This window comes from Sceloporus occidentalis, unplaced genomic scaffold, assembly GCF_023333645.1.
Source record: "Sceloporus occidentalis isolate IW3139 unplaced genomic scaffold, rSceOcc1.0.p SCAF_5, whole genome shotgun sequence".
Lineage (NCBI taxonomy): Eukaryota > Metazoa > Chordata > Lepidosauria > Squamata > Phrynosomatidae > Sceloporus > Sceloporus occidentalis.
This window is the reverse complement of record NW_028316985.1, coordinates 25,607,400-25,635,208: the sequence shown is the minus strand read 5'-3', so window position 1 is coordinate 25,635,208 and position 27,809 is coordinate 25,607,400. Positions and strand designations below refer to the sequence as shown.

Sequence of the window (27,809 nt, the reverse complement as noted above, 5' to 3'; positions counted from 1 at the left end):
TTTCTTGAAGTTACCAGTGTTATGATGTGTTAAAATGTATATGCCAAAATTGATTTAAACAAAATAAATTTGCAGTTTGTATTATTTGATACTGAAATATTAAAGAAATTCTTCAATGAGGTGAGATAATTACATAAGCAGGCACATTTTGGTGCAGTTTGCAACATAGGGAGGATACAAATGGGCAGAAAGGGATGGCGAGATGCTGCCCCTTTATGCCCCAGATGGAGGCTACAGCAGACAAATGCTGTAGCCTTCGTGAGGCCTAAAAAGAACCTGTTCACAGGGGGTTCTTTTTGTGCTGCGCACTGCATGTCATTGGCACAGCTCACACACAACTATGACAACAGCATGGTGCTGTTTGGACGCTGCAGCACACAGATGTCATCGTTGTGCTCCCCTTATGGACAGGGGTAAGCAATTTTGGTGCCCGGGTAGCATGGGAAGGATTGTGAGATTGGAGATGTTCAGCCCTCAACCCGCCCACAGACCAGTGCTTTTCACCTGTCTGTACTGGGTCATAGTTACTCTAGATTAGTCCCACTAAACTCTTTTAGCAGTAGCTGCTTGCTGAGTAAGAAAACTGCTATGCTTCTTAACATCTCTACAACTGTTCATGCCACAACCCCTCCTGCCAGTTGGCTATTCTGTCACATTTATTGAACATGATGCTCTTTCGTGTAAAGGTTTCTAACTTCTTCTTTGCATTTTTCATGAAGCATTTTTCAGCATGCCTCATTCATTAACCATTTTCTTTGATTAAATGGTGCAGTTGTCATATCATTTTACAGAAGTTCATGTAAAGAAGGGGAAAGAGCTACTTTCCTGGTTCAAAGGCACGATGGGCCACTCTATAAACCGATAACCATAATCTTATTCCCATATGCTTTTTGTCATTCTTTGAATGTGCAGCGTGGCTGAGCATAACTCTATAAAGTTTGGCCACCAAAAATGGAAATGATAACAAAACTGGAGGCTGGTGAAAGAAAAACGAATTCCTATACTCCAGAAGGTCTCTAGAATACTTTTCTTTATTTATGCAAAGCTTACCTGACCTGGTGGTTCCATTTCACATGTGCTTATTGTTAGTTTTGAATTAAAAGTTTGCTGAAATATGTTGAACTTCTTTCTTTAAAAATGTAGGAAACTACTCTTATTCTTTCCATATTATTTCTGCCTCTGGCACCACAATTTCTGTTAAGGTAATGCCTAGAAACATATCTGCTTTGTTAAATGAGGTATATGCATACAATTGCAGCCATTGCAGGTAAAATGTTAATTCTTTCCCAATTCCTTTTGTAGCTGTAGATAGAGTCAAAGAATCTCCCCCAGAGTCACAAAACAATCTTTGGATTATTGTTGGTGTTGCTGTCCCTGTAGCTGTAGTGCTGCTTATCATCATCATTTTGTACTGGAAGCTCTGCCGTACTGACAAACTGGAATTTCAACCAGACACAATGAACAACATTCAACAACGACAGAAGGTAATGGGAATGGGAACATTTTATACTGCCTAATGCAAGCCCACCAAAATATATTGTGAAATGCCTTGTGTAACAAAGGTCTTTTCAAGAGATATCATCTGTTATTACATAAGTGGTTCATGAGAAGTTTAGCTCACAGGTGGTCGAAGTGCAACCCTGAGGTTGCATGTGGGCCCCAAGGCTGTTTTTTGTGGCTCTTGACTCCTCCCTTTTAAATTCTCCCTTTCTGGTCAAAATATAAGGGTGAGTGGGCTCTCCTTAAAACATTTTTATAGGTTGCTTCACACTCCCTCACTGTTTACCATCAAAATATACCAGTTTCTGAAAACCAGAACTGGGCCTCCAGCTATTTTGGGGGCATTTTGGGCAGTCTTTGCAGCTCTCAGAAGTTCCAAGGGGAAGAAATTATCTCCAGACCCACTGAAGTTATCCTGCTGTAGCTGACTTCTGTATACAGTACTTCTTTACTATAAACTATAGTAAATACTGCATTGATGACAATTTCTATGCAAGAAATCCTGTGTTCTAGGGCTTCCAGGGATTGTTTGGTGTGATTATTTGCATCGGTATAATTCCATTTAAATAGAGATGGATGACTGTTTTATAGGATCTGTTAGGGAAAATTTCTGATCAATAATTTGCAGTTAGGTAGATGAAAACTAGTTTCCACAACAAGTTTGTCCATAGGGGAATTCTGAATACAAGATTTAGTTTACATGAATTATACACCTTTTGCACTATTTGTCTTATATGTTTTTCTGCTAATAGTTTCTGTCGATTATCATTAGGTTTTATCAGTTCTAAATTGGGCAGTGCATATATAGCTCTGACAACGATGTCAAGGTTTATACAAAGATTCTGGTTATGCAGCTTGACAAAAACAAACAAAAACTGAAAGATTATTTGCAGATAACTTTTTAAATTTTATTTCAAAGGCATTGATTTCCAGTTAGCTATGCTTATCAGTGTGTGGGTACAAATATGATGATTGACTACATAAAGCTATGCAGAGAATTAGTTTCTGGGCAGTGGAATGAAACAACATAACATGAAATTATTATTGTTTTGGCTGTGGCCCCAGAAGGCTTTATATGACAGCTGCATTACATATAATATTGTCAGGGCCTTGTAGTGCAATGGCAAAACTTCAACACATATTGTCAACACACACATCACCTGCACCTTATGAACATAATTTTGACATGCAGCACAAATGTTGGGAGAAATTAGACCCATTCAGTTAACATTCTGGGCAACCCTCCCATATATATGTGGTTTGTCTGTCAAGGAGAGAAAGAGAGATTCAAGGTCTGACCACATCTTTTTTTAGTTATCAGGAGCTGCTTTCTGTGGTAGTCATAATATCACAGGGCTGTTGTCTGAAGAGACTGGAGCACTGTACTAGTATTCTACTCTATTGTCATACTTTAACTGGCCTTAATTAATCATGGGAAAGATGAGAGAGGGAGAAAGTGTTTAGGGTTGTGAAGCTGCCAGAACGACTTAATGGCAGATCCTGCTTCTCTTTGTTGAGACTGAATAGTGGAATCAAGGTCAGCAACAGCTATAACCTTAGCTGAACTTATGAACTATTGACTCTTCTGTTCTCTTCTTTACTTGTACTATCTCAGAAGTTAAAGGCAGAATTCCTCCTGGGAAAGATGGGAGTAAATTTTCAAGATTTTAAAAATGTTTTCTCCCCTTCCTTCCTTCCTTCCTTCCTTCCTTCCTTCCTTCCTTCCGTTTTAACATATGGTTAGCAAACACCATCTAAAACTGTTTGGATTAGGATATTTACTTTGAAAGAAACAATTCTTTTAAATATGTACTATATATGACAGAGTAAGAGAGAGCTGTTAAAGGCTTTTTATGCTTCAGAAATGGACCAGAAAGCATTTAATTGGCATTGTCCATTTTTTCAGTTTACTATAGAACACTTTTTATTCTTTTTCGCTGTAGAATGTTGTATATTCTTGTCCCCTTTCCTTCAGTGTGCCTATAAAAGTTCACCTTTTGAATGATAGGGTAAACGTATTTAGCCTTTTTTTAAAAGCATGGACTTGGTGATCTGTAGAATATACTGTCTTACAAATTAAGCGAAGTATCTTTGAAAGAATCATAGTAGGTTTTCAAATTTTCTTTTTAAAAAGGTTGTTAATAACATATTTCATATCCCTTTGTTTTTGTTGTATGTCTTCAAGTCATTTCTAACTTATGGGGACCCTATCACGGGGTTTTTTAGGGCTGAGAGCGTATGACTTTGCCAAGGTCACCCATAGTATTCCATGCCCAAGTGGGGATCTCCAGAATAATAGTCCAGTTCTCACACCACTACGCTATGCTTGCTCTCTCCTATGCCTTATATTAAGAAGAAGTCTGGCTTTTACTTTGCGAACGAAGATTCAGGAAGGACTCATCCCGCACTTTCTACAAGCGTGTAGATGACTAAAAAGACCAATCCGAGATAAACAAGTCCAGTTGCAGAAGACACAGCAGAAAGTCTCCTTGGGTGATGTTTCCGGGTTGTGATTCTTTCTACATTGTCGTTTCTCTTCGAGACTCGTTCGGCGTGAGCTTCCAAAAAAGGCTGCAGCATCGTAGATAGTGCGTCTCCATGCCTCCCGATGCGAGGCCAGGGCAGACCATTGTTGGTGATCAATTTGGTCAAGCCTGAGATGTTGTTTCAGGGAGTCCTTGCATCTCTTCTTTGGAGCGCCCCTCTTGCGCTGATCCGTGGCAAGTTCACCGTAGAATACTATTTTTGAGAGGCGATGGTCCTTCATCCTAGTGCAGCTGCATCCTCAATAGCATGGCCTCAATGCTGGTGATCCCTGCTTGCTCAAGGACAGCAACATTTGTCACATAGTCAGTCCAGTGTATGTTTAGAATTGTGCGTAAACAGCGCTGATGAAAGCGTTCGAGGAGTCATAGGTGTTGGTGATAGGTGACTCATGTTTCAGATCCATAAAGGAGAATAGACAGTAAAATGGCTCTATACACTGATTTTTGTGCATCACCTCAAGTGTTTGTTACTCCAGACTCTTTTGTGAAGCCTTCTGAATGCACTTTGCCTTTACTAGTCTGTGATCGATCTCTATCAATCTTGGCATCTGAGGAGATGATGCTTCCCAGGTAGGTGAACTGCTGGACAGACTTAAGAACAGATGTGCCTACAGTGATGTGGGGATGATAGTGTTCTTCCTGAGGTGCCGGCTGGTAGAGAACTTCCATTTTCTTCAGGCTGACTTCCAGCCCAAAGAGTTCTGCAGCTGTAGCAAAACAAGATGTTAGACGCTGCAGAGCTGCTTCCATCTTCTTCTTCGAGATCTGCCGTAGCCCTTTGGAGCATCATGCTGAAGAAGATTGTAAATAGAGTTGGAGCGAGAACACAACCTTGTTTCACACCATTAGTTATTAGAAAGGGCTCCGAGAGAGCATCGCCATATCTGACTTGACCTTGCTGGCTTTCATGTAGCAGGATGATCATTTTGAGGAATTTGGGGGGGCATCCTAGTCATTCCAGGATCTGCCACAGACCTTTTCTACTCACAGTGTCGAAGGCTTTGGTGAGGTCGACAAATGTTACATAGAGTCCTTTGTTCTGCTCTCTACATTTCTCTTGCAGTTGTCTAAGGGCTAGCTTCCCTTGCTTTTGACCTGAGATGCTGGAGAGCATTGTCCAGAAGCATTGTCACTTGACCTCTAGTTACAAGGCAAGAGGATGAAGTGATAGATTTGGTTCCCCTAAATGCAAAATACTTTCTTTGTCTTTTACTTAGTAGTCATTTAGTAAGAATTAAAAGGAAGATGTTGCAGCCCACAAGGTATTGCCCTTATTTCCAGATTTGCTAGTTTTGTTCACCAGGCAGGTAAAAATTACTGTGTGCTACTGGCCTCCAGGCATCTGTTGAGGATGTTTTGATTTAGATTTCCTGCATGATAGGGGGTAGGATTGGGTGGCCCTTGCGGTCTCTTCCAACTCTATGATTCTATGAACTGCATGAAGTTACTACTGCAACCAGAATGGCCTATTGGGAAAATTGGATGAGTCCAGTAGGTGGCAATGTCTTTTGCAACAGTCAATGCAGTTTCTGAAGATAGGCCTTGTGGGAAACAATTAACAGGATGTTTCATTGCTTTTGTGGTATGTGGGAAGAAGCAGATTATATTTTGTTCTGGAAAGCGGTATCAGATATGATAGCATCTTCTGTCCTCATATAGGTGTGCATATTTGTCCATCTGTTGGTCTTTTTTCACCATAATTCCAATTAATGTAATTTATACACCAGAAACTTGGCATGCATACTGTGGGGTCCCTAGAATTGTGCACATTTAAGATTTGGCTTTTTGAAATGGATTAATTAATACTATTAATTAAAATCTGTCTGTAGCCTGCCATACCATCTTTAGTCATGATGTGGCAGGTTTCTCAGCTGCATCATAGAATCATAGAGTTGAAGTGCTGTCCAGTCCAACCCCCTTTCATGCGGGAATATACAATCAAAGCACTCCTGACAGATGGCCATCCAGCCTCTGTTTAAAACTTCCAAGAAGGAGACCACTCTCTGAGACAGCATGTTCCACTGTTGAACAGCTCTTACCATTAAGAAGTTCTTCCTAAAGTTTAGAAGGAATCTTTTTTCCTGTAGGTTGAATCCATTGTTCTGGGTCCTAGTATCTGGAGCAGCAAAAAACAGGCTTGCTCCATTCTCAATATGACTTCACTTTAAATATTTAAACATGGTAGTCATATCACCCCTTAACCTTCTCTTCCCCAGCTACATATACCCATCATCTTAAGCTGCTCCTCACAAAACATTGTGTCCAGACCTTTCACCATTTTCACCATTTAGTCACCCTCCTCTGAACATGCTCCAGCTTATGCTCCAGCTTGTCAACATCTTTCTTGTATGTGGTGACCAGAACTGGACGCTGTATTCTAAGTGAAGAATAACTAAAGCAGAATAGAATGGCACTGTTATTTCCCTCAATCTAAATGAATGGAGGGAAAGGTAGAGCCAAGCCTGGCATATTCATTTCTCTACACATCTTCTAGGCAACTTTATGTGGATACAGTGGGTAAACAACATTTTGGACAAAACAGAAGAGAGACATAAGAGGAAGTAATGCTTGCCTGTTAGTGGGATGGGGAGTATAGTGAAAAGAGTGGAAAGAGAGGGAAAACAACAGGAAAAAGAAAGAAAGACTGAGAGAGTGAAGAGAAAGAACATAGTGGTAAGGAATGAGAAAGAATACCTGAACGTGTAAGGTGAAAAAGAGAGCAATAGAGAGAGGGGGGGCTACCTCCATGAGAAAGAGCATTCTGGTGGTTGATGGGACAGAGTACCACCTGAGTTGTTGGTGTTGGTGGTTGTGTGTCCAAATAATTTCCATCTTATGGCATCCCCAAGGCAAATCTATTTTGAGGTTTTCTTGGCAAGATTTAGAGAGGATTTGCTATTCTCTCAGTCTTCCTCTAAGGCTGAGAGAGTGTGACTTGCCCTAGGTCACCCAGTAGGTTTATATGGCTAAGCAAGGATTCAAACCCTGATCTCCAGAGTTTTAGTCCAGTGCTCAGACCACTGCACCACACTGGCGCTCACCTAAATTACTAGGTGTAGGGAAAGAAAGAGCTCCTAGATTGAGTTTAGAGAAGACCAAGTTTTGGGAAGGAAGGCATTGGAAAATTGGGTAATTTTGCTAGTAAAAACTACCTGTGAGTTTCTAACTTAGCATTACACCACGAATTAGTCTTGGCTCTTAACTTTTCCAATGATTTCATCATAGATCAGTCTCTCTGGATGAGAGCAGCCTTTTTAGCAGAAGAGTTATATAAAAGGCACATAAAATATGAATTGTCTACTCTCTTATGTCACTGTCTTTTAAGAGCTTCTTCTTGATATGAACTGTGTTGTCACTTTGGATAAGGGTTTCATTTCCTTGGAAATAAGAAGAATCCAATACATTTTAGTCTTTCCAATTTCTACCTGCATGTGTGTCTTTTCCTTAGCCAAGAAGTTTATTGTTCCGCATTTTAAACTGGCTCCAGAGGCAGGGATTATTGCACACTAAATTGCCATCGAACCACCAGCCACCATCAGCCTGGTCCCAGCCACGCTCTACCAGCATTTTTTTAGAAGTCAGAAAGCTTCTAACTTCTAAAAAGTGCTGGTGGAGCTTGACTTGGACCTGGCTGGGCCCCGGGCTGATGGCAGCCAGCGGTTCTGCGGCAATTCAGTGTGTGATAATCCCTGCCTCCATCCTGTGTCCCACCTCCAGCCCAAGAGGCTGGAGCCAGTTTCAAATGCTGAGTGATAAGCTCCTAAATGTGTCTTCCTAAATGGCAGTTAAGTATGCAGGCACATTTGCACAAAATTCCAGTTGCTTAACTTTTCATGGAGATTCTGTTATTTGCATAATTGGGGAAGCATCATGCCAAAGCAGTCATATCTGATAATTGTCAAATGTTTTACTGAAAAGCAGTTTTGTTTTTTAATCAGGACTGAGCAAACCGTGGCTCCAATAGCCTGCAAGATATTTGTGAGAAACTTTCTATTAATTATTAAGTAGTTTTCCAATACTCATGACTGCAGGAACAGATTTGAAACTGTGATTTTTAAAAAATATATATTTTCAAACACTTGACTTTCTAACACTGATAAAAACTCAAAATAAACATACTATGTAGTTAGGAATCTTGTAACCTGCCATTAGTTATATTAAGTGACATGTGAAATGTGAATGTGATTCCAGTATAAATTATATACAAAATTACATAATCTAAGATAGTTACTCTATGCATCCTTACCTGGGAAAAGACTAGACACATAGTGGGTTTTACATCTGAATAAAGCTCTAAAGGTTTAATATTTGGATGAAAGATCCATGTTATATTTTACCAAAGATATTATTTTGCAGATGCATCAAGCACTGAAAAGGCACAACTTTTCTGCTTTTTATTCATCCATTATATTATCCTGCCTCTTTGCCTAGAATACAATTAACAGGCATGTATTACACACTTTGAAGATCAAACTGAGATGTAAAGTCAGTTACTAAATTTCTGCTGACCTGCTAATTTCCATACAAATGCTTTGCTTATCATTGGCAGCAAGTTTCAAAGCACCTCCCCTAGATTCCTTTTAAGCTCTTTTTGGTGTTTTCCTATTTTCAACATGACTGCCACCAGTTTTCCAGAACTGTGTACACTAGCATTTTTGCCAGGTCATAATTCATGAAGACATTTTTACAGAGTCTCTAGAGGTGCTCAGAGATTAGCTGCCAGAGCTGAAATATTATTATGCCTGGGATCAAATATAGGCCCATACTCATTAAGCATAGTGCTTTGGCAGTTTCCACATACGTTTTATATGTCTTTAAATAAAACAAAGCAACATTTGGTACATAGATATGGAAATATAAATTTTGGATAGATATATACACACTCATACCCATATATGGCTGCAAAAATAAGTAAATTATCTTACAATAATTGACCTCATGTATGTAATGTTAACCCATTGTTTAGCACAGATGTGGAAAACTACTTCAGGGCTGGATGCTACACCACTGTACTGATGAAGTACGTTGGAAAGTTGCTCCTCCCATATCCCTGCATATACTTTTTTAAAAAACTGAAAAAGGAGGCATTTCATGCCACTGGGCTGTGTGTTTTCACTGGCAGAGATGGGGTGCGGAGTCAACATAATTTAGGCCAGGAGTCACATTTGGTTTTGGGGGAAAAAACTTGCAGGTTTTAAATAGATCAAGGGTAGAGTGCACAAGTATCTATTCAATTTGAAATTAAACAATGGGGTGAGTCAAAGATCTAGAGATGCTGGGTTATACTTTGCTCATCCCTTGGGGCTCTTTCACAATACACAGTTATAACCCTGTATTTCTGCTTTAACAACCATGGCAATATCCTATGGAATCCATAGGATTTGCCGTTTAGGATAGGGTACTTAAAATTCTCAGCCCAAGAGGTCTAGTGTCTCATTAGACTGCAAACCATAGGATTGCATAGGTTGCAGTCATGGCATTTAAGGTGGAAACTTAGTACTATAATTGTACAGTGTGAAAGGTCCCTTGCTTTTGCAGAATGTGCACAAGCTGCCTCAGGCTCATGTTCTCCCCTCCTTTTGTGGCTAAGAAGAGAAGTTTGAAAACTGTTACTTCTGTTTTTAGTTAACCACAGTTTGCTAGGTCATCTGGCTCTGGAGTTGTGACTAACACGCCATGTTTACTTTCACTGAGCCAGTTTCATTTGAAGTTGCCTTGTTTGATATTAACCACGCTTAAAAAATGGCAAACATCCTCTGAACAAATTCTGCCAGAAAACCCCATGATAGGGTTGCCTTAAGGTTGTCATAAGTCAGAAACAACTTGAATGCACATAACAACAACAACAAAAGGTAATCATAAGCTGTCATGCCTCGTGAGACACCAAACAGGGAGAGTTTAAGCTTCCAAATTGCTTCTCCCAGACATGTGGAAGGAGGAGGTGGAATATGGAAACCAAAGACTGTGCCTTGCTTCTGCTCACATACATTACGCTAAACAATGGTGTGTGAATGCAGAGAGTATATTAGTATCTGCATTTGCTTTCCACTCTGACATCTGCATTGGGGATCCAACACAATACTTTAATATGTATATTGTGCAATCTCTTATGTTGGGGAAAGTATTTTTCTGTCCAAGTTTCCCAACTATTTAATTGATCAGAAAGACTAGTTCAATGTTTACTCTTTTTATTAAAGTATGTATGTTCAAATATGGCATACACATTTTGTATGTGTTTTTGTGTTCATGGAGGAACATTCAAACTTGTAGTACCCCACTTCCACCCTGAAATGCTCCAGTCCAGGAAAGGACTTGCCCCTTTGCTTCTTCACACTTAACTATTGCAAAAAGAGCATCATGTGAATATTGGGGCATGCTGCTGCTCTCTTCAGAATTGGCTCAAGCCATTTTATTACCTGAACCATTTTGCTATCAGAGGAAAAAGATGAGATGCTTCCATTCCCCTGATACAGTTTCATGTAGCAGCAGCTGGGCCTACAATATCATCTTCCTTCAACAGTGGAGAAAGGACAGAAATTTCCACTATATTTGTGGGCAGCAGGGTAGTTTACCCTATGTAGACCAGGTTTTGTGGTAGAATAAACCCTGTCCTCTCGATACTAGGAGGCTAAGAATGAATGAATATCTGGGGGTCTCACACTCTGCTCCTCATACACCAGCATCCACTGGTTGAGGCAGCCACTTGTTCAACCCAGTGTTGGGGCCAGCTATGTCCTTGGCATTGAGCAGTATTCATGGCCCCCACTCTAGATGTGACTGTATTGACAAGGCACTGAAGTAGTATAAGCCTGAGCAACTGGTGTGGATTCTTGCAACTGTGTGTCAACTGACCTTTTGCTGAACGCAAGGTCATCAAATACAGCCCTGACTGTGAAAGCTGATGTTGACATAGTTGGTGGATCCCTAGGTAACAATGGTTTCTGGAGACATCTAAGCTTTTATTTATTTTATAAAAAATCCCCTGAGTATTTGCCTTCTTCATAGATAAAATGACACCACTCCATTCGAAATTCAAAGAAAGTGGTACAGAATAAATTGTCTGTGAAGAGTAAAACTAACAGATAAAGAAGCTCATATCTGGATCAGAGTGTGATGGGAATTGAGAAGCATTAAGAATATCTGAATAGCCTTGCAAACAACAATGTGGTTGAAAACTCTGATGGAATTGAAAGGTTGTCAGCATGCTGTGGCCATAATATTACTATAATTTTCTCATTTTTAACTTTGCCCTTCCTCTAAAGAGCATCAATGGTTCCACCCTCTTTATCTTCAGAGCAATCTTGTGACATATATTAGGCTGTGGGATGGTGGTTCATTCAAGGTCAGGCTGTTTGAGGACTTGAATTCATGCCTCCTTGATCATAGTCCAACACACTAACAATTCTGATTATCCAGACTCCTCAAAGAAAATAGGTTTTCCAAAATCAGGTTTTAAAAAATGTGGATGAAAATGATGCAAAAGCACATTTTGAAGGTGGTGTAAATGGGTGGGGAAATAGAAGTTGGAGTTAACTGTTCTCTCTAAGAATGACAGTAGGAATGGTGCCAAAACAGGAAAGAGCTGTCAGAATGCTTGGATGAATCTCAACATGTACAGAAGTACGAAGGGGGGGGGGGGGCAGGGGGGGAAGCAAGAGAAACAGTGTCCTTACATTACAGCCCAATTGCTCTCAGTGTCAATTTGAAAGGGGAAAAAGGAAATTGCAGTAGAGGAAGAAGAGAGCATTGGTTTGCTGTTTCCTCTAAGGCAAGGTGGAAACAATGGTTCTACAAATGTTTTTAGACTGAATCTGTTATAATTCCTCAACATTGATAGCAGGACTGCGGAGTCAGGATTTGAAGGAATTCTGCATGGAATCATTGCAGGTAGAAATGTACCAACTCAGACTCCAGCTTCAAATAAAAACTTACAACAATTTACGGTAAAGATATCATTTTATAGTGATATTTTATACTTAAATAGATTTTCTGTGATTTGTATGGAGGTGCTAAAATGCCTTGTGCTACCATTTTACTACAGTAAATTTGGTATTGCTGATTAATATACATTTGCCATTTATGAAGAAGTTGGGGGCTTCCAGGAGCAGGAATTCATCTGTCTTTTGGAAGGCGCAGAAATAAGGTGGTCAGGGTGTCTGAAAGGGTAGAGTAACCCCCAAACAGCCTGCAGACCATAGTTTGCCCACCCTGTCCTAAATGAAGACATGTCAGGTTAGCTGGAAACTTGAGCATAAACTCTCCTGTTGAAGGCCTCAGATACAAAACAACATTTTGTTGCCTGTCGTGTTAATGACTGAGCTATTAATCTGAAAGTGATTGTGTTAACTGCCCGTGATGTAATGCTCAGGCAAGTAGACAGAAAGTACCTTTTCCTTTAAAGCTTTTTCTCTCCACCTGCTGGTTCAGACTTGACAGTGCAAGCTGATCTAACCTCTTGTGCAGTAGCATTTAAAATTGCCAGTAGCTCTGTGCTCAATAGCAGCATGTAACTGAATTTATTAAATGTTGTTTGAATGAGAAGTAAAGAGTGTATGCTACATTGTATCAGCATGAGTGGTAGAATATTTTATCTATACTTGTGTTCAAGAGCATATTTCTGGGAATCTCAACTCTGCAACTTCTGCTTCAAAAACAAAAGTTGACCTATCTGAAGATATTAGAAGCAACTTTAAAGGGGAGGTATTCCGAAGTCAGTTGTACTCACTGGGTATCTCTGGGTGTATCCACACTGCAGAATTAAAGCAGCTTGACACCACTTTAACGGTCATAACTCTCTTCTACAGAATCGCAGGATTTGTAGATTGGTGAGGTATTCAGTCTGGTCTATCGGATCATTCTGATGTCTTACCAAGCTGCAGATCCTAGGATTCTGTACAATAGAGTTATGGTAGTTAAAGTAATGTCAAAGTGACATGTGGATATACCGTCTGTCATTTAGGATCCTTTTACACTACCAATATGCCACTTAGATTCCATTTCAACTGCCATAGTTCTATGGAATCCTGGGATTTGTAGTTCGTTTCTGTTTTCCAAACACACCCCTGGATCCCATAGGATCCCATTTAACTGCAGCCCTGGCAATTAAAGCACAGTCATAATGATATAATTGTACATTATGAAAGGGCCCCTAGTCCTTTCCAGCTTTTCCTTGTAGCACAAGTAGGAACAACTGAAAATTTTGAAATCAAGCTCTCATCATGACAGTCCCATATACAGACATCCTCAAGGAGAATCTAAACTTGGAGGCCACTGTGTTGAAATGTCTATCTATTTTCATGGTCTTTTATAAATTGATCTAATTGGTCTTGCCAATTCATGATTAGGATGACAAGAGAGATCGCCCATACCAATGCATTGCCACTGGGAAATGCCATTATCTCTATAGGGATGGTGGCTAATCTCAGAGGGAATAGAAGAGCACAAGAGAGGTGACAGCTGATGTTATAGGCTGAGATCCTATAAACTTCTGGGAATTGTAGTTTGTTGTGGCAACCAAGTTCTCTGACAGAGAAGGCTAAATGTCTCACTAAACTACAATTCCCAGAATTCCATAGCATTGAAACATGGCAGTAAAAGTGCTTTCAAACTGGATAATTTCTGCATTGTGGATGCATCCTTAGTATGTTTTTAATGATTTTATATTTTTAACTTGTTATTTTAATGTGATATTTAAATTGTGTACCTTTTTAAAGCATTTTTTGTGAGCTGCCTTGGGTCCAATTTAGGAGAAATAAATAAATAAATACAAAGGCAACAGATGGTTAGTTCTGTGTGAACTGTGTGACAAAAATCCAGATTTAATTTAATCACTGGCCTGTCAGAAATTCTTCAATTGTCATGGAAATAATGATCATGCTTTCACTTTTTGCAGTCATTGATACATCTCTGACTACTTTCATGTTACAGTGTCATCCTGCAGTGCTTCAGATTCCTCATCCAGATTTTAGCTTGTGTATATGTCATGTCAGCTCATGATTGCTTTCTCCTTTTTTCCCTCCCTTTCCATAAAAAATACGCAACACTAGTTGCAAGCCCCCAGTGTGAAGGGCTTTGATTTTGCAAAACAGCATTTAGGCCAGCACAACAAAGATGACATCCTGATCATACATGAGCCAACTCCTTTACCGGGACCAATTAAGGACACCACCCCTTCTGAAAATGGTGACCTGCCGAGTCCCAAGACCAAGATCTCTTCAAAGCCATCCAAGAATGTCCGACACAGAGGGAGGTCAGTTCAGCTGATGAGAAATTTCTTGGCACAGATGAAAGTTAATTAGTTTCGGTTGGGGGGATTATTTTTCTCTGTAAGTCTTTTTCTCGGTTTCAGTAGTCTTTCTAAGGAACTTGCCTTTTGTACTAATCTGAAAGGATTGGTGTCTAGTTCTTTCTTACATTCTTCTGTTGTGTTTCTTAATTGTGGGTTTTCCCTACCAGTTTTAGAAGTTTAGAAGTGTGAGAGAATACTTTGGGATGAGAGGCACTAATATGGTTTAATTGTGTAACTACATTTTCCGATGTTAAGAGCATACACAGAGAAGGAGGTAGGAAACGTGACCTCTAGATGTTGTTAACTGCAAGTTCCAGCAGGTCTATCCAGAGGTGAGGAATGCTGGGATTTGCAGTCCATCATCATTAGGAGAGGTACATGATTCCCACTCATGAAAAACAACATAATGCATAAACTTATAGAAGATGATATGTAGCTAACTGTTAACATATTCTTTCATGTCATATTCATCCTTCCTCAAAGTATTTATCTCTTACAAGTCCAGATGGTGTTTCCAGAATATCTGCAACCTTGATGGAGTTAAAGGGAATACAGTGCCATGCTTCCTAGCCCCATCCTTGACATAATTAAGATAATTAGAAATGCAAAGCAGAGGTATAAAAATTCAGAGAGCTAGAACAGTACTGAGTCACCACATCTTATTAAAAAACCCTGGGAGAGTAAGAAAGATCTTTAATGGCTTTCTGTTCTGCCACCACCATTTCCTACTGGGTGGGGCAAATTGTCCAGGTCTTGCTTTCCTTCACCACAGTTGCTCAGACAGAGAGATAGCTTAGTCGTCCCTTCTAGCCAATGACAATTAGCCTTTTGAATTGTTTCATCAGTATCCTACTCTGGTGAGTTAATATAAAGCATTATTTCTTTCTGTCTGTCCTATAATGAATCATGATGCTGAATGCAGTTGAAAGCAGAGGAAAATACCTGCTCAAAGGGAAAAGCTGTCTATATATTAATCTGCTGTTATTTATTCTGGCTGGCCCTCTTACACATCTCCGGAAATTTCCTGGAGCATGGTCTGGAGCCATATGCTGTAGTAACCAAATTGGAACTAAGCAAGTGTAGGTTTGATCAGCACCTGCATGAGATGCTGACCTCAGAACCCCATGGACAACCCTTGAAGCTATGTCAAAGAAAATAGGTGAAATGTGAATATACATGATGATGATGATGATGATGTACTTTAAAAATGGTTTGTGTTTTTTTGACCTGCAGGGTTTCCCCTTCTGATGCTGACTCCACTGCAAGTGAACAGTCCAGTGGTCGTGAGACAGGAGAGGAAGCTTCAAGACCACAGACAGCTGTCAATGAAGTCAAACCCCATCGAGTCAATAAGTCAGGTATATTTTACTCTTTTACTTGATAGTTTTAATAATTCCAGAATAATTTATAACAGTGTCTCCTAATAAATGACAGATGTGTAGGTGGTAAGGATATAAAAACCACATCCACTTTCCTATAAGTGCTTCTTGAAATACAATTACATACAGTTGGCCCTCCACATTTTCTGATTTGACTTTTGTGGATTTGATTATCTGTGGTTTTGATATGTTCTCTCTAGGAATCTCAATATCCTCCAGCGCAACTCTGCCAGAAGTTGACCATAGAGTTATACTTATACTTAAAAGCAGCCCCACATTGAAAGGCTATATGTATGGAGGATACCAGGATAAAGGGAACTAGTATGGCTGTATCCAGTCTCCCACATTCATCCTGCATTGGGGGTACACTTTCAAAAGACCTATGCCATTTGCTTTTTGGAACATTTGAATCACCTTATGTACAACATAACAGAGCTCTGTTCCATACCATGTGGCTTTCTTTCTGTCATAGTTTAATTTATATCTTCATTGCCTTTATCTTTTCTTTCGATGCTGCCAGGAATAAATAGAGTGGGTAAGTTTCCAAAAGAGTGTGCAATTTTCTTGCAGTAATTCTGAGCACAGAATCTTAATTATAAATATGTATACAGTGGGGCAGGAGTTTGGTGTTTAAAATTAAAGTTGGGATTTTGGATGCTCTCCCAAATTATACCCAGTAAGAAACTTGGAGTGACAGATGTGCACCTGCTGCTAAAGGACAAAGTTTCCTGTAAAGCCCTTTGGAACTCCCTTCCACAGAAGGCTAGATTGGCCCCCTCTCTGATCTCCTTTCACTGGCAGGCATGGAGGCTTTTCATGGAGGCTTTAATACATAATAGTGCCCGGAGAGGCTTCTTATTGGGGTATTTGCTTGGTATGTTTTTAATGGTCTTATATTTTTAATGTTGTATTTTTTAGTTGTTATAGTAATATGGTGTTTTAATAGTGTACTGTTTTATTGTTGTTGATTTTAAGCTTTTGTGAGCCTCTTTTGATCTAGGTTGGGGAAAAGACTGCATACAAATAAGACAAAATAAGCTGTATTTTACTAAATCAGACTTTGGTTGAGTGCAATACTGTTTTGGACCAGTGTTTACTGACAATGACTCACTAGAGTTTGTTGCATTGGTATTTTGTATAGTATGCTACCTTCCCATTTAACTCACAAAGTGGGCAACTTCTGTAGGTCCAGGAAAGAAAAATTTTCCATTCTGCGTTCTGCTGTGACTACCCACACCACTGCCTCTGAAATGCAGCTTTGAGAACTCCACAAAAACAGTCTGGAAGATCCCGTGCAGATTGTGCATTGCCTAGATTTAATTGGAGGTGCCAGAAGCTGAACCTGGGATCTTTTCCATGCAAAGCATGTGGGTGTATCTCTTAGTTGTAGCCTTCCTTCTGCATGTCACACATTAAAGCATGTAACAGTGATCCACTGTTAACTACAAAGAAGTTTAGAGAGAACTACAAAGGAGTTAGAGTGGAGTAGTAACAGGAGATGGTGGGTTCTTGAAGCCCTTTCAACACTTGCTGTTTTCTGATTCCAGATCAGTCCTCACAACCTGTTTCTCTCACCTTTCTAAAGGATTTCACATTTGTTGTTGCCTAGAAAAAGAGACAGAAAATGTGAGAGAGCCTTTGCTGTTTCTTATAAGAGAGGCTGTGGGTTGCTATTCAATGTCTACCTAAATGGGTAACATGTGGTTAGCCCTCAAGCAGCTAGATGATCCATGCAGCTTCATCTCTGCAACTGCATTTCCTCCAGCAAACTCCTCTTTTGATCTGCAAGTGGGCTGGCAGAATGAGACATAGGCAGTTGTGTTTGTAAGGCCCCAAGATTAACCCATGGCATTTCTGGGGATTCCTCATAGATTCTAGGTAGCAAGGGCTTGGAACAGCTTCAATAATGCTTCAGAGATGTGGACAATTATAAACTTAGATCTCAGGGAATACTACTTATTATGCAGGAACTTAGAACTAGAGTTTTATCCACTCTTTCTATTTTGATGAGGGACAATTCTTTAAATTTGTGTTTGCAGCAGATTATTATTGTTGCTGCTAAAAATGTATCTGTGGATGGTGGGAATAATAAGGATCTTCTGATCCTTGTTCAGTACTTGTACAACAGCTATTTGAGAGTTAATATTTAGGTTTTGCTTGGCCGTAATTCACAACTTCTTGTTGTGTTAACAGGCTTTGGCTCAAGACTTCTTTCCTTCTCCAACATAAAGGAAATTTATGAGGTTTTACTTCATTGTCAATTAAACTGCAGTTACCTCCAAACTGTGATTAATTGTGAATATGCCTTCACAAACAAACGACTTTCATAAACTAAGGTTTGAAACTGGGTTATTTTAGTAAACGGTAGTTATGACTAAACATAATAATAATAATAATAATAATAATAATAATAATAATAATAACTTTATTTATATACCGCCTTTCCACAGTGATCAAAGCAGTTCACAAGGCCATCAATACAATTACACTGTACATCGAATACAAAATAATTAAAACCGCGAGTACATATATAATTAAACAAGCATCCTTAAAATCACAAATTAAAACATTAAATAACATCTGTCAGTCATAAGAGCATCTTTCAACAAAGAATAATATCTACAGAGAGTCAGGAGGATATGCTGACCGGAAAAGAGGGGTCGTTAAGGCTTTCTTAAAGGCATCTAGAGAGGAACTAAGCTTTATCTCCTCCGGGAGCTTGTTCCAGTATATGGGAGCTGCTGATGAAAATGCTTTTTGGCGAGTTGATGCCAATCTCATCTTGGGATCTTCAAGTAAGCATTTCCCTGTAGTTCTGAGAGTGCGGGGCGGATTGTATGGGGAGAGGCGTTCCCTCAAGTAACACGGGCCCAAGCCATGTAGGGCTTTATAGGTGATAACCAACATTTTGTATTGAGCCCGGAAGCTAATAGGCAGCCAGTGGAGAGATCTTAATACCGGTGTTATATGATTGGATCTAGAAGTTCTGGCGACCAATCTAGCTGCAGCATTTTGAACTAACTGAAGTTTCCGAACCTGGTACAAAGGTAGCCCCATGTAGAGCGCATTGCAGAAATCTAATCGAGAGGTTACCATGGATACCATGACAAACATGGGCCTATCCCAATTGGTCAACGGGCCTACACATTGTGCGGGTCATACACTCGATGCGGTGTTTTGTACCGAACAGGCATATCCGTGGGCGGAGGTGGTAAGCACCTCCGCATTGTCATGGACGGATCATTTCCTGGTCAAGACAGAACTCAGAGCCATTTTCTGCTCCTCCGGGGGTGGTGGACCCATTCGAATGGTCCGCCCTCGAAGGCTGATGGAGCCCATTGGATTCCAGAAAGCCTTAGAGGGTTTAATGGTTGGGAATGCCAGGGATCCTGTCGATGCTCTGATCAATACCTGGAACACCGATCTTACCAGGGCTATCGACACGATCGCTCCCAAGCGCCCTTGCCATCGCGGTTCTAATCGGAGGCCTTGGTATACACCAGAGCTGAGGAGGATGAAGCGGTTTGGACAACGGCTAGAGCGCAGGTGGCGGAAGACTCGCCTCTTATCTGACAGAACTCGCCATAGGAACTTCCTTTGTTCCTATCGGGAGGCAATACGTGCAGCGAAGAGAGCTTTCTCCTCTGCACGTATTGCGTCTGCAGAGTCTCGTCCAGCAGAGCTGTTTAAGGTGGTGAGGGAGATGACACAGGTGTTCCCTGCGCCAAATCCCTTACTTAACCCGACGACGGCCTGCTGTGACGCATTTAACAACTTCTTTGCAGACAAAATCTCTCAGATAAGAGCCAACTGAGATGCCACCATTGAAACAGAGTCGATAGGCGAGGCGTCCAGTGACTCCGCCGATGTAGTTATACTGGATCAGTGGCAATCTGTGAGTACCGAGGACGTGGACAAGCTGCTTGGTAAGGTGAGGAAGACGACCTGCCCTCTCGACCCTTGCCCATCATGGCTGGCCGTTCAGGGGGGGATGCATTGATGAGATTCCTCACGGATATCATCAATGCGTCCTTCAGGGAAGGACATGTTCCATCTTGTGTAAATGAAGCGGCTGTTAGGCCGCTTCTGAAAAAACCTTCCCTGGACCCCCTGGATATGAGAAACTATAGGCCTGTGTCACTGCTGCCATTTTTGAGCAAGGTGGTTGAGAGGGCGGTTGCTCTTCAACTCCAAGCTGTCTTGGATGAAGCCGATTATCTAGACCCATTTCAAACCGGCTTTAGGACAGGCTTTGGGGTTGAGACTGCCATGGTTGCCTTGACCGACGATCTGCGTCTGAGCATCGACAGGGGTAGTGTGACCCTGTTGGTGCTCCTAGACCTCTCAGCGGCTTTCGATACTATAGATCACGGCATCCTCTTGGACCGCCTGAGGGGGTTAGGTATCGGGGGCACTGCTTTGCAGTGGTTCCGGTCCTTCCTCTCGGGTCAGTCCCAGAGGGTGCTGCTTGGGGACTGTAGCTCCAGTAAGAGGAACCTCATTTGTGGGGTTCCTCAGGGGGCTATTCTGTCCCCGATGTTATTCAACATCTATATGAAGCCGCTGGGTGAGATAATACGGAGTTATGGTGCTGGGTGTTATCAGTACGCTGATGACACCCAAATCTATTTCTCCATGTCTCGTTTGTCGGCCTCAAATTCCAATGGCATCTCTTCTCTCAATGAATGTCTTCAGGCGGTAATGGGCTGGATGAGGAAAAACAGATTGAAACTGAATCCAGACAAGACAGAGGTGCTCATGGTAGCGGCCCCGAAACCAAGAATTGGGTTGCAACCTCCAGTCCTGGATGGGGTCACACTCTCCTCCAGTGACTGTGTTCGCAGTCTGGGGGTGCTCCTTGACTCGTCGCTCCTGATGACAAATCAGGTTAATGCGACGGTCAGGAGCGCCTGCTATCAGCTTCGGCTGATACGCCAGCTGCGCCCTTTTCTGGAAGTAAGGGACCTTGAAACTGTAGTGCACGCACTGGTAACCTCACGCCTGGACTTCTGTAATGCACTCTACTTGGGGCTACCCTTGTGCTTGGTTCGGAAGCTTCAGCTGGTACAAAATATGGCAGCCAGGCTTATTTCTGGTACATCTAGGAGGGACCACATTACTCCGGTTTTGAGGTCCCTCCACTGGCTGCCTATCAGCTTCCGGGCCCAGTACAAGGTGTTGGTTATCACCTTTAAAGCCCTAAATGGCTTGGGTCCAAGCTATCTCAGGGACCGCCTCCTCCCATACAATCCTCCCCGCGCTCTCCGCTCCTCTGGGAGGAACTTACTACAGCCTTTAAAATCTAGGCTTGCGGCGACCTCCCAGAGGGCGTTCTCTGCTGTCGCCCCCAAACTCTGGAACGACCTGCCGGATGAGATCCGTCAGTTGACATCATTAGACAGCTTTAAAAAAGCGGTCAAGACGGATCTCTTCCGGCAGGCCTTTCCAGATTAACCATCCCGGCCCGGACTCCCTGATCCCCTCTTTCCTCTCGTGGCCCCATCTTTAGTGATGGTTGAGGATCTCCAGAGGGACACCAGGGTTTTTAGTTTGTTTTAATTATGCTTTATGTTTTGATATTGTGTTTTTAATCTGTCATATTTTTTAATACTTTCATAAGGAGGGGAGGGATTATAATGTTTTTAATTTTATATTTTACTCTGTGATATTTACTGTTGTCAGCCGCCCGGATTGGTTCGCCACAGGGCGGTATACAAATAAATATATTATTATTATTATTAATATTATTATTATTATTATTATTATTATTATTATTATTACCAGTGCATGTACTACTGTTTCAAGGTCCTTTCGGTCCAGACAGGGACGCAGCTGGCGTATCAGCCGAAGCTGATACCAAGCACTCTTGGCTATCGCATCTACTTGAGATGATAACTGTAGCGATGAATCCAAGAGTACTCCCAAACTGCGAACTTTGTCCTTTGGGGAAGCATGACCCCATCCAGGACTGGATGACAAATTTCCCTGTCTGGACTTGGGGTACCTATCATGAATACCTCTGTTTTCTCTGGATTCAGCTTGAGTTTGTTTTCCCTCATCCAGCCCATTACTGACCCCAGGCAGGCATCCAGAGGAGAGGTGCCATCCTTAGTCACTGTGTCAGTCGGAGACATGGAGAGATAGATCTGGGTGTCATCTAGTATGTCTAGATTTGGAAAGAATTCTGAAATGTTGTTGGTTTTAAAAATGGAAGGAAGAGCTTTCACTTCTTGCCCTTTCCAGAGTGAGAAGGGGCAGGGGGTTACATGCCCAAGGTTTGTTCTTTTCAAATTAAACCATAGTTTAGTGTTATGTCTGAATGAGACTATAGCTTCACATTTGATCTAGGAGTCGCATCCTGTTCTTGTCCATGTCATGCTTTTAATAATGTTCCTGAATCTCATTGTCTTCATATTCATCCTGAGCAAGCACATAAGTTTTACATTCCTTGTAATCTTAGGAAAACCTGATATAACTATTTTAGGTTAAGAAGCCATTTGGGCTGTAGTGAATAAACATTCTAGGAATTAATTAACTTGCACTGTGTGCAACCTATGAATTGCCCTTTATTTGTCTTTGCCACTGTGTTTAATGAAAGCTCTCTTCAATCCAAAAGAGAAAGGAGCTTTTTTGCTCCCTGCCCTCCTTCCTGTTCTCAGGATCACTCTTCTGCATCTCCAGTTTTGAGTCAGAGGAACATGTGCACTCTGGTGTCAAAGACACTGCAAAGTCAAACCCTTTCTTACTTGGGGCCTCTTCTTGTCCCTGTTGTGTGTGTGGGGGGGGGGATCTTTTTTCAGGTGCAACAGTTTATTGATACTGTTAGCTGCCCAGGTGTGCTGTAGCTCAAGTCCCCTCCTCCAAGCCAATAGCTGAATTGGATGGCTTTTACAGGTCAGGCCCTACAATGGATCTGAATGGAAATTCATCCCCCCTTCTCTGCTCCTGGGTGATAAAAATCTTCACCTGCAGTTTAGGGGTATTTTCACCACTGACTTCTCTGCCCATCTGCCTCTACCTTTTCTTCTCATTACCTTGTTAGGGTCCAAGATTGTCTGCCAATTGTCAGGCCTGGAAATGAACTTGATTTGTCTTTGTGATTGGCATCTTCAGTGTGGGTTTTCTTCACAGTAGTATAAAAGCAAACATTTCAGTACTGATGCTGGAACCATTGTAAATCTACAGCGCTATATAAATAAAGCATACTACTACTACTAATAATAATAATAATAAGGCCAGATCCCTACCATATCTGCTGTAGGAACCCTTAGGGATCTTTGAGTATTGTCTCAGGCCCCCAGCCCATTTCTTAAGTTACTTACTCCCACCAAGGTTGCAGGAACAGCATATGGTATCAGTTTGCACTGAGAGGGACTGAGATTTCCTCCATTATCATCAACTTCATCCCAGCACATGGGATCGGATGGTGTCAGAGTGGGTGTCAAGCAACTAAATGTTTGGATAACTGCCTAAACCTGAATGAGAAAGCTTCAGGGGTACAGGAACCAATTTTCAAGACCCACTATCAGCCACACCAGTCTCCTCCCACAGCAAAAAACAAAAACAAAACAAAAACCTGAACAGGCTATAAATCTTATTTCAGTTTTGTAAAACCCATTTTTGAAATCTTTCTCTCTGTGTGTAGAGTGGCTATTATCGGTCTTTTGTCTGCCTATATTGTAAGCTGTAGTTATGCTGTAGCAGTTCTGAGTAACCATCTAAAAGTTGATTTTTTAAGCAGTAAAAAAAAATAACCACTGCAAATATAAATGTAATTATAGCTGTATTTATGAGAGCCAGCATAGCACAGTTCAACACATTTGAGTGTTGGACTACAACTCTGAAAGCCAGGGTTTGATTACCAGCTTGGCCATTAAACCTACTGAGTGATCTTGGGCAAGTCACATGCTCTCAGCCTCAGGGAAAGGCAGTGGTTTGCCTTAGGGTCTCCGTAAGTCAGAAAATGACTTGAAGGCACACAACAACAACAGATAGCTATGTTTATACAGACACATGCACAAACCCCTTGGAGGAAGCCAATTGGTGCTACTAAAAACCTTGTGAGCTTATGGTAGTACACAGAAGGGCTTTTATATAGATTTTCACACTTGCCATTTGTTAGTCTCAGCCAATTTGAACATGGATAGGGAATGTATTAGAAATATTTAGAGGGAAATAATGCTCTCCAGAAATATTATAAATTATGAATTGTAATTTAACCCTGAAGTACTTCCCCTCTAATTTATATTTTCTTATTACAGTGGACCCTTGTTATACTCTGGGGTTTGGTTCCAAGATCCCCCGTGGATAACAAAATCTGTGGATGCTCAAGTCCCATTAAATATAATGACATAGCAAAATGGTGTCCCTTATAAAAAATGGAAAATCTAGGTTTGATATTTGAAATTTATACTTTTTTTGAACATTTTGAATCCGTGTATAAAAAATCTGTGTATAAGAAGGGCTGATTGTATCTACAGTAAATCTAAAGGCCTTACCTGCAGATTTAAAATATAAGCATGTTTGTTTTTATCAGTATGATAGTTATTTGATTTTATTAGTTTTTATGATATTATGGAGAATCAGTGTAGTGTAGCAGTTTGAGTGCTGGATAGGGACTCCAGAAGATCAGAGTCGAATCCCCAATCAGCCAGAAAACTCCCAGGTGACCTTAGGCAAATCATACTCTCTCAGGTTCAGAGGAAGAAAAAAAGCAAACCCCCTTTGAAAAAATCTTCCCAAGAAAATGAAAATTGGTTTGCTTTAGGGTCACCATAACTTGGAAACGTCTTGAAGGAACACAACACAATATCATGTATCATTCAAACGGTTGGTCCTGAACATACTGCAAAAAAAATTACTTTCCTTGGGCCCTTACTGAGAATATTCAACACTTTTCTACCTTCTGTTTCTTCATGTTATGCAGGTCCTCCACAGATCAGTAATGGAACAGAGCAACACTCCTCAGCCTCCATCTTTGAGCATGTGGACAGAATGTCACGGTCCTCTGAAGTCAGCAGAAGGGTGCCTAGTAAGATTCAGTTGATTGCTATGCAGCCAATTGCAGCACCTCCAATTCAGAATCAACCGCTTTCTGATCGAGTAGCAGAAACCAATAAAATTAACAAAGAGGTAATCTATTAATTAAACTGTTTCACAACCTGTAATAAATCTTACACCAAGAGCTACTGCATTTTGGATAGAGATTTCTCACTTCCTTTTCTCTTAGAACGACAGTTCCTAATGTTCTCTAGTCATAGCACATTTTTAGTATTTTTACTGAACTCAATCCCCAGGATTTGGAGTGAAGGGCATAATGTGTCTTTAGAAAGCTCTCTAGAACAGATATGGGCAGACACTGCTCCTGTAAATGTTGTTGGATACAATTCCCAGCATTTCTTTAACCATTAGCTATCCTGACTAGCGCTGATGAGAGTTGTAGTCTAACACGTTTCCTCATTCTTGTTCTAGATCACCTTAAATTGTGTAAAGATTTTTTCTGTATAAATCCCAGTGATATGAGAACAATTCTGTAGGATATGGGTAATTGTGAGAAGGGAAGAATTGGGAAAATGATCATAGAATCATACTTATTTTTTCTGTATGACCACACACATTCATGGGAAAGGTAATTGCATTCATTCCTTAGGTACAGGTATCACATTCATTTCCATAAGCCATTGTGGTATAGTGACTTATTCATACACCTAGAGGCCTGTGTTTTATATGTCTTCCCTGAAATGGAAATGTACGCACACTCTACCTGTCTTGTATATGCATACAAATTGAATGTAGTACTTGCTTATGGAACAGTATGTGCATATTTGGCAGTTTGTACCTGTGTGAAGTTGAAGACTTTCATGGCTGGCATCCATAGTTTTTTGTGGGGTTTTGGGGCTATGTGGCCATGTTATAGAAGAGTTTGTTTTTGATGTTTCACCAGCCAACCACAGATGCTGGCAAAACATCAGAAACAAACTCTTCTATAACATGGCCACATAGCCCAAAAAAACCACAAAAAACTATAATTTGTACTTGTGTTTACTTGAAACACCAGGGGAAGAAAGGGAGTTCTTAAGGGAGTTTTGTTTTTTGTTTTTTTTAAAAAAAAAAAAAGGAGAGCCCTCCTCTGTTATAGCAGAGGGTGGTGTGAAGAAAGGCTAGCCCTTTGAAAATCTTTGTTGAGACACTGATGAAATGATGAGCCAGAAGTGAGAAAGAGGAAAAACCAGTGGACATTTGTCTCTCTGTATGGCTTGTTGTTTTGGTTTTGCCTCCTTCTACTCAGCTTCTAATTAGACAGAGAATTCTGCTGTTTTTCTGCATCAAAGATGATTGACCCAGAGGAAAAGCCTAGAATTGCTTCCAATGATAGACTGCATGGGCATAGAAGAGTGGTTTATGCAGACCAGAAATATTAGAAGTGAACTCCTCTGAGAAGAATGGTGCTTCTGGTTAATGCACTCAAAAACAAGGAACACATTTGAAGTGTGTCCCCATATGAGCTTATACACAGAAAAATACAGTCAGGTTACATTTTTGGAGGAAATATCTACAATGTCCAGAATGCCTCAGCTAGTCTGACCTCCAGAACATAGCCATAGGCTATGCTGGCTAGGGAATTCTGGGAGATATGCTCCAGCAATGTGACTTTTCCAAGCTTTGATTTTACAATATAATCTGACACTGTCATCTAAATTCCTTACTGTTTTTATGATAGTCTGCAGGAAGTATAATTTGATGTTTGTCATGCAATTTTATTAGCACTCTACTCTCACGCTCTCTTAATTGCCCTTGCAGTATTAATCATCATGTTGAGTATCATAATTCTTCTACCTGGAAAGTATGTGGATGAATTATAAGCAGGAGAAGGTGGTATTGAAATACAGTGTTCAGTATTTATCTTCTGATGCTTATGCTCTTTTGCACAATCCCTTTCTGTCTCAACTGAGGGAGGCTGTATGTTCCAAAACATATTTAATGCTTCTTGCCTTTTCTTTTCTTTAAAGATCCAGACAGCCTTGAGGCATAAATCTGAAATTGAGCATCATCGCAATAAGATTCGGCTTCGAGCTAAGCGGAAAGGACATTATGAGTTTCCGATTGTGGATGATATGGTTATTATTGATACCAAAGAGCAGCAGAGAATGTATCGAAAGGCACAGATGCAGATAGACAAGATCTTGGACCCTGGTGGCAACATGCCTACTGTTTTCATAGAACCCAGGAAGAGGTAAGAATGGGAGTGAAGGAGAGAGGGAGGGAGGGAGAGAGGGAGGGAGTTCAGAAAGGAATTCAGTCTCTGTTAATGTGAAATGTGGAAACTCTTGTCATTTTTGTGCTTCGTTAAATTCATACAAGATGTTCATTGCAGCAAGCTTACAGAAGGAGAAAAGAAATATATACTTTAAATCACATACATATCATGACTGGTGAAAGTATTCTGCAGTGTTGATGTTTAGATTATTTATTGACCACTGGTTGCCCAAATTTCTCAGAACATCGTGCAAAAATTATATATATATATATATATATATATATATATATATATATATATGAGAATGATCTAATATAACATATCTGCAGATATATTTTTAGAAAACAAAATAAAAAAAATGATAATCCTAAAAGACCTGGCCACTCTGAAACATTTTTATATGTTTCAAATTCTAAAAACTTACGAAAACTTGGGAAAACCAAGACCACAACTATCAGATGGTGTTAATAACTTTTGATGTTTAAGCTTTTTTACTTCTATTTATTTCTTCATAGTTCAAGGGCCAAAAGGTCTCCAAAGCAGCGTCGAAGGCATCAGATTAATGGGAGTCCAATGGATGCTGACAGAGACCGACTAATCACCACTGACAGTGATGGGACGTACAAGAGGCCTCCTGGAGTCAACAACTCTGCATATATTGTAAGTTCATGTATTTATTTGATTTATACCTTTAGGAAGGCACTGTTCACTACCCTCATGACAAAGGGGTGAAAGGTATTTGGATTCTGAGAAACACTTGGCTTGAATTACTGGCTTGAATTGAAATACTGCAAAAATACCCAGGGAAGATTAGCAAAGTGGCATAGGGAACCTAGTGC

General features: G+C 40.6%; 1 protein-coding gene across 2 annotated transcripts in view; it reads left to right on the top strand.

Moving 5' to 3' along the window:
* The window catches only part of KIAA1549 (KIAA1549 ortholog), a 165,080-nt gene that overhangs the window by 123,461 nt on the left and 13,810 nt on the right, over positions 1 to 27,809 (top strand). The window contains exons 10-16 of one of the 2 annotated variants that reach the window (XM_089527932.1): positions 1,303 to 1,484; positions 14,093 to 14,295; positions 15,568 to 15,692; positions 16,234 to 16,248; positions 24,640 to 24,845; positions 26,723 to 26,946; positions 27,486 to 27,630. In XM_089527932.1, coding sequence (XP_089384058.1) covers positions 1,303 to 1,484; positions 14,093 to 14,295; positions 15,568 to 15,692; positions 16,234 to 16,248; positions 24,640 to 24,845; positions 26,723 to 26,946; positions 27,486 to 27,630 — 1,100 coding nt within the window. The remainder of the gene's footprint in view (positions 1 to 1,302; positions 1,485 to 14,092; positions 14,296 to 15,567; positions 15,693 to 16,233; positions 16,249 to 24,639; positions 24,846 to 26,722; positions 26,947 to 27,485; positions 27,631 to 27,809) is intronic. The other variant, XM_089527931.1, reaches the window with a different exon arrangement.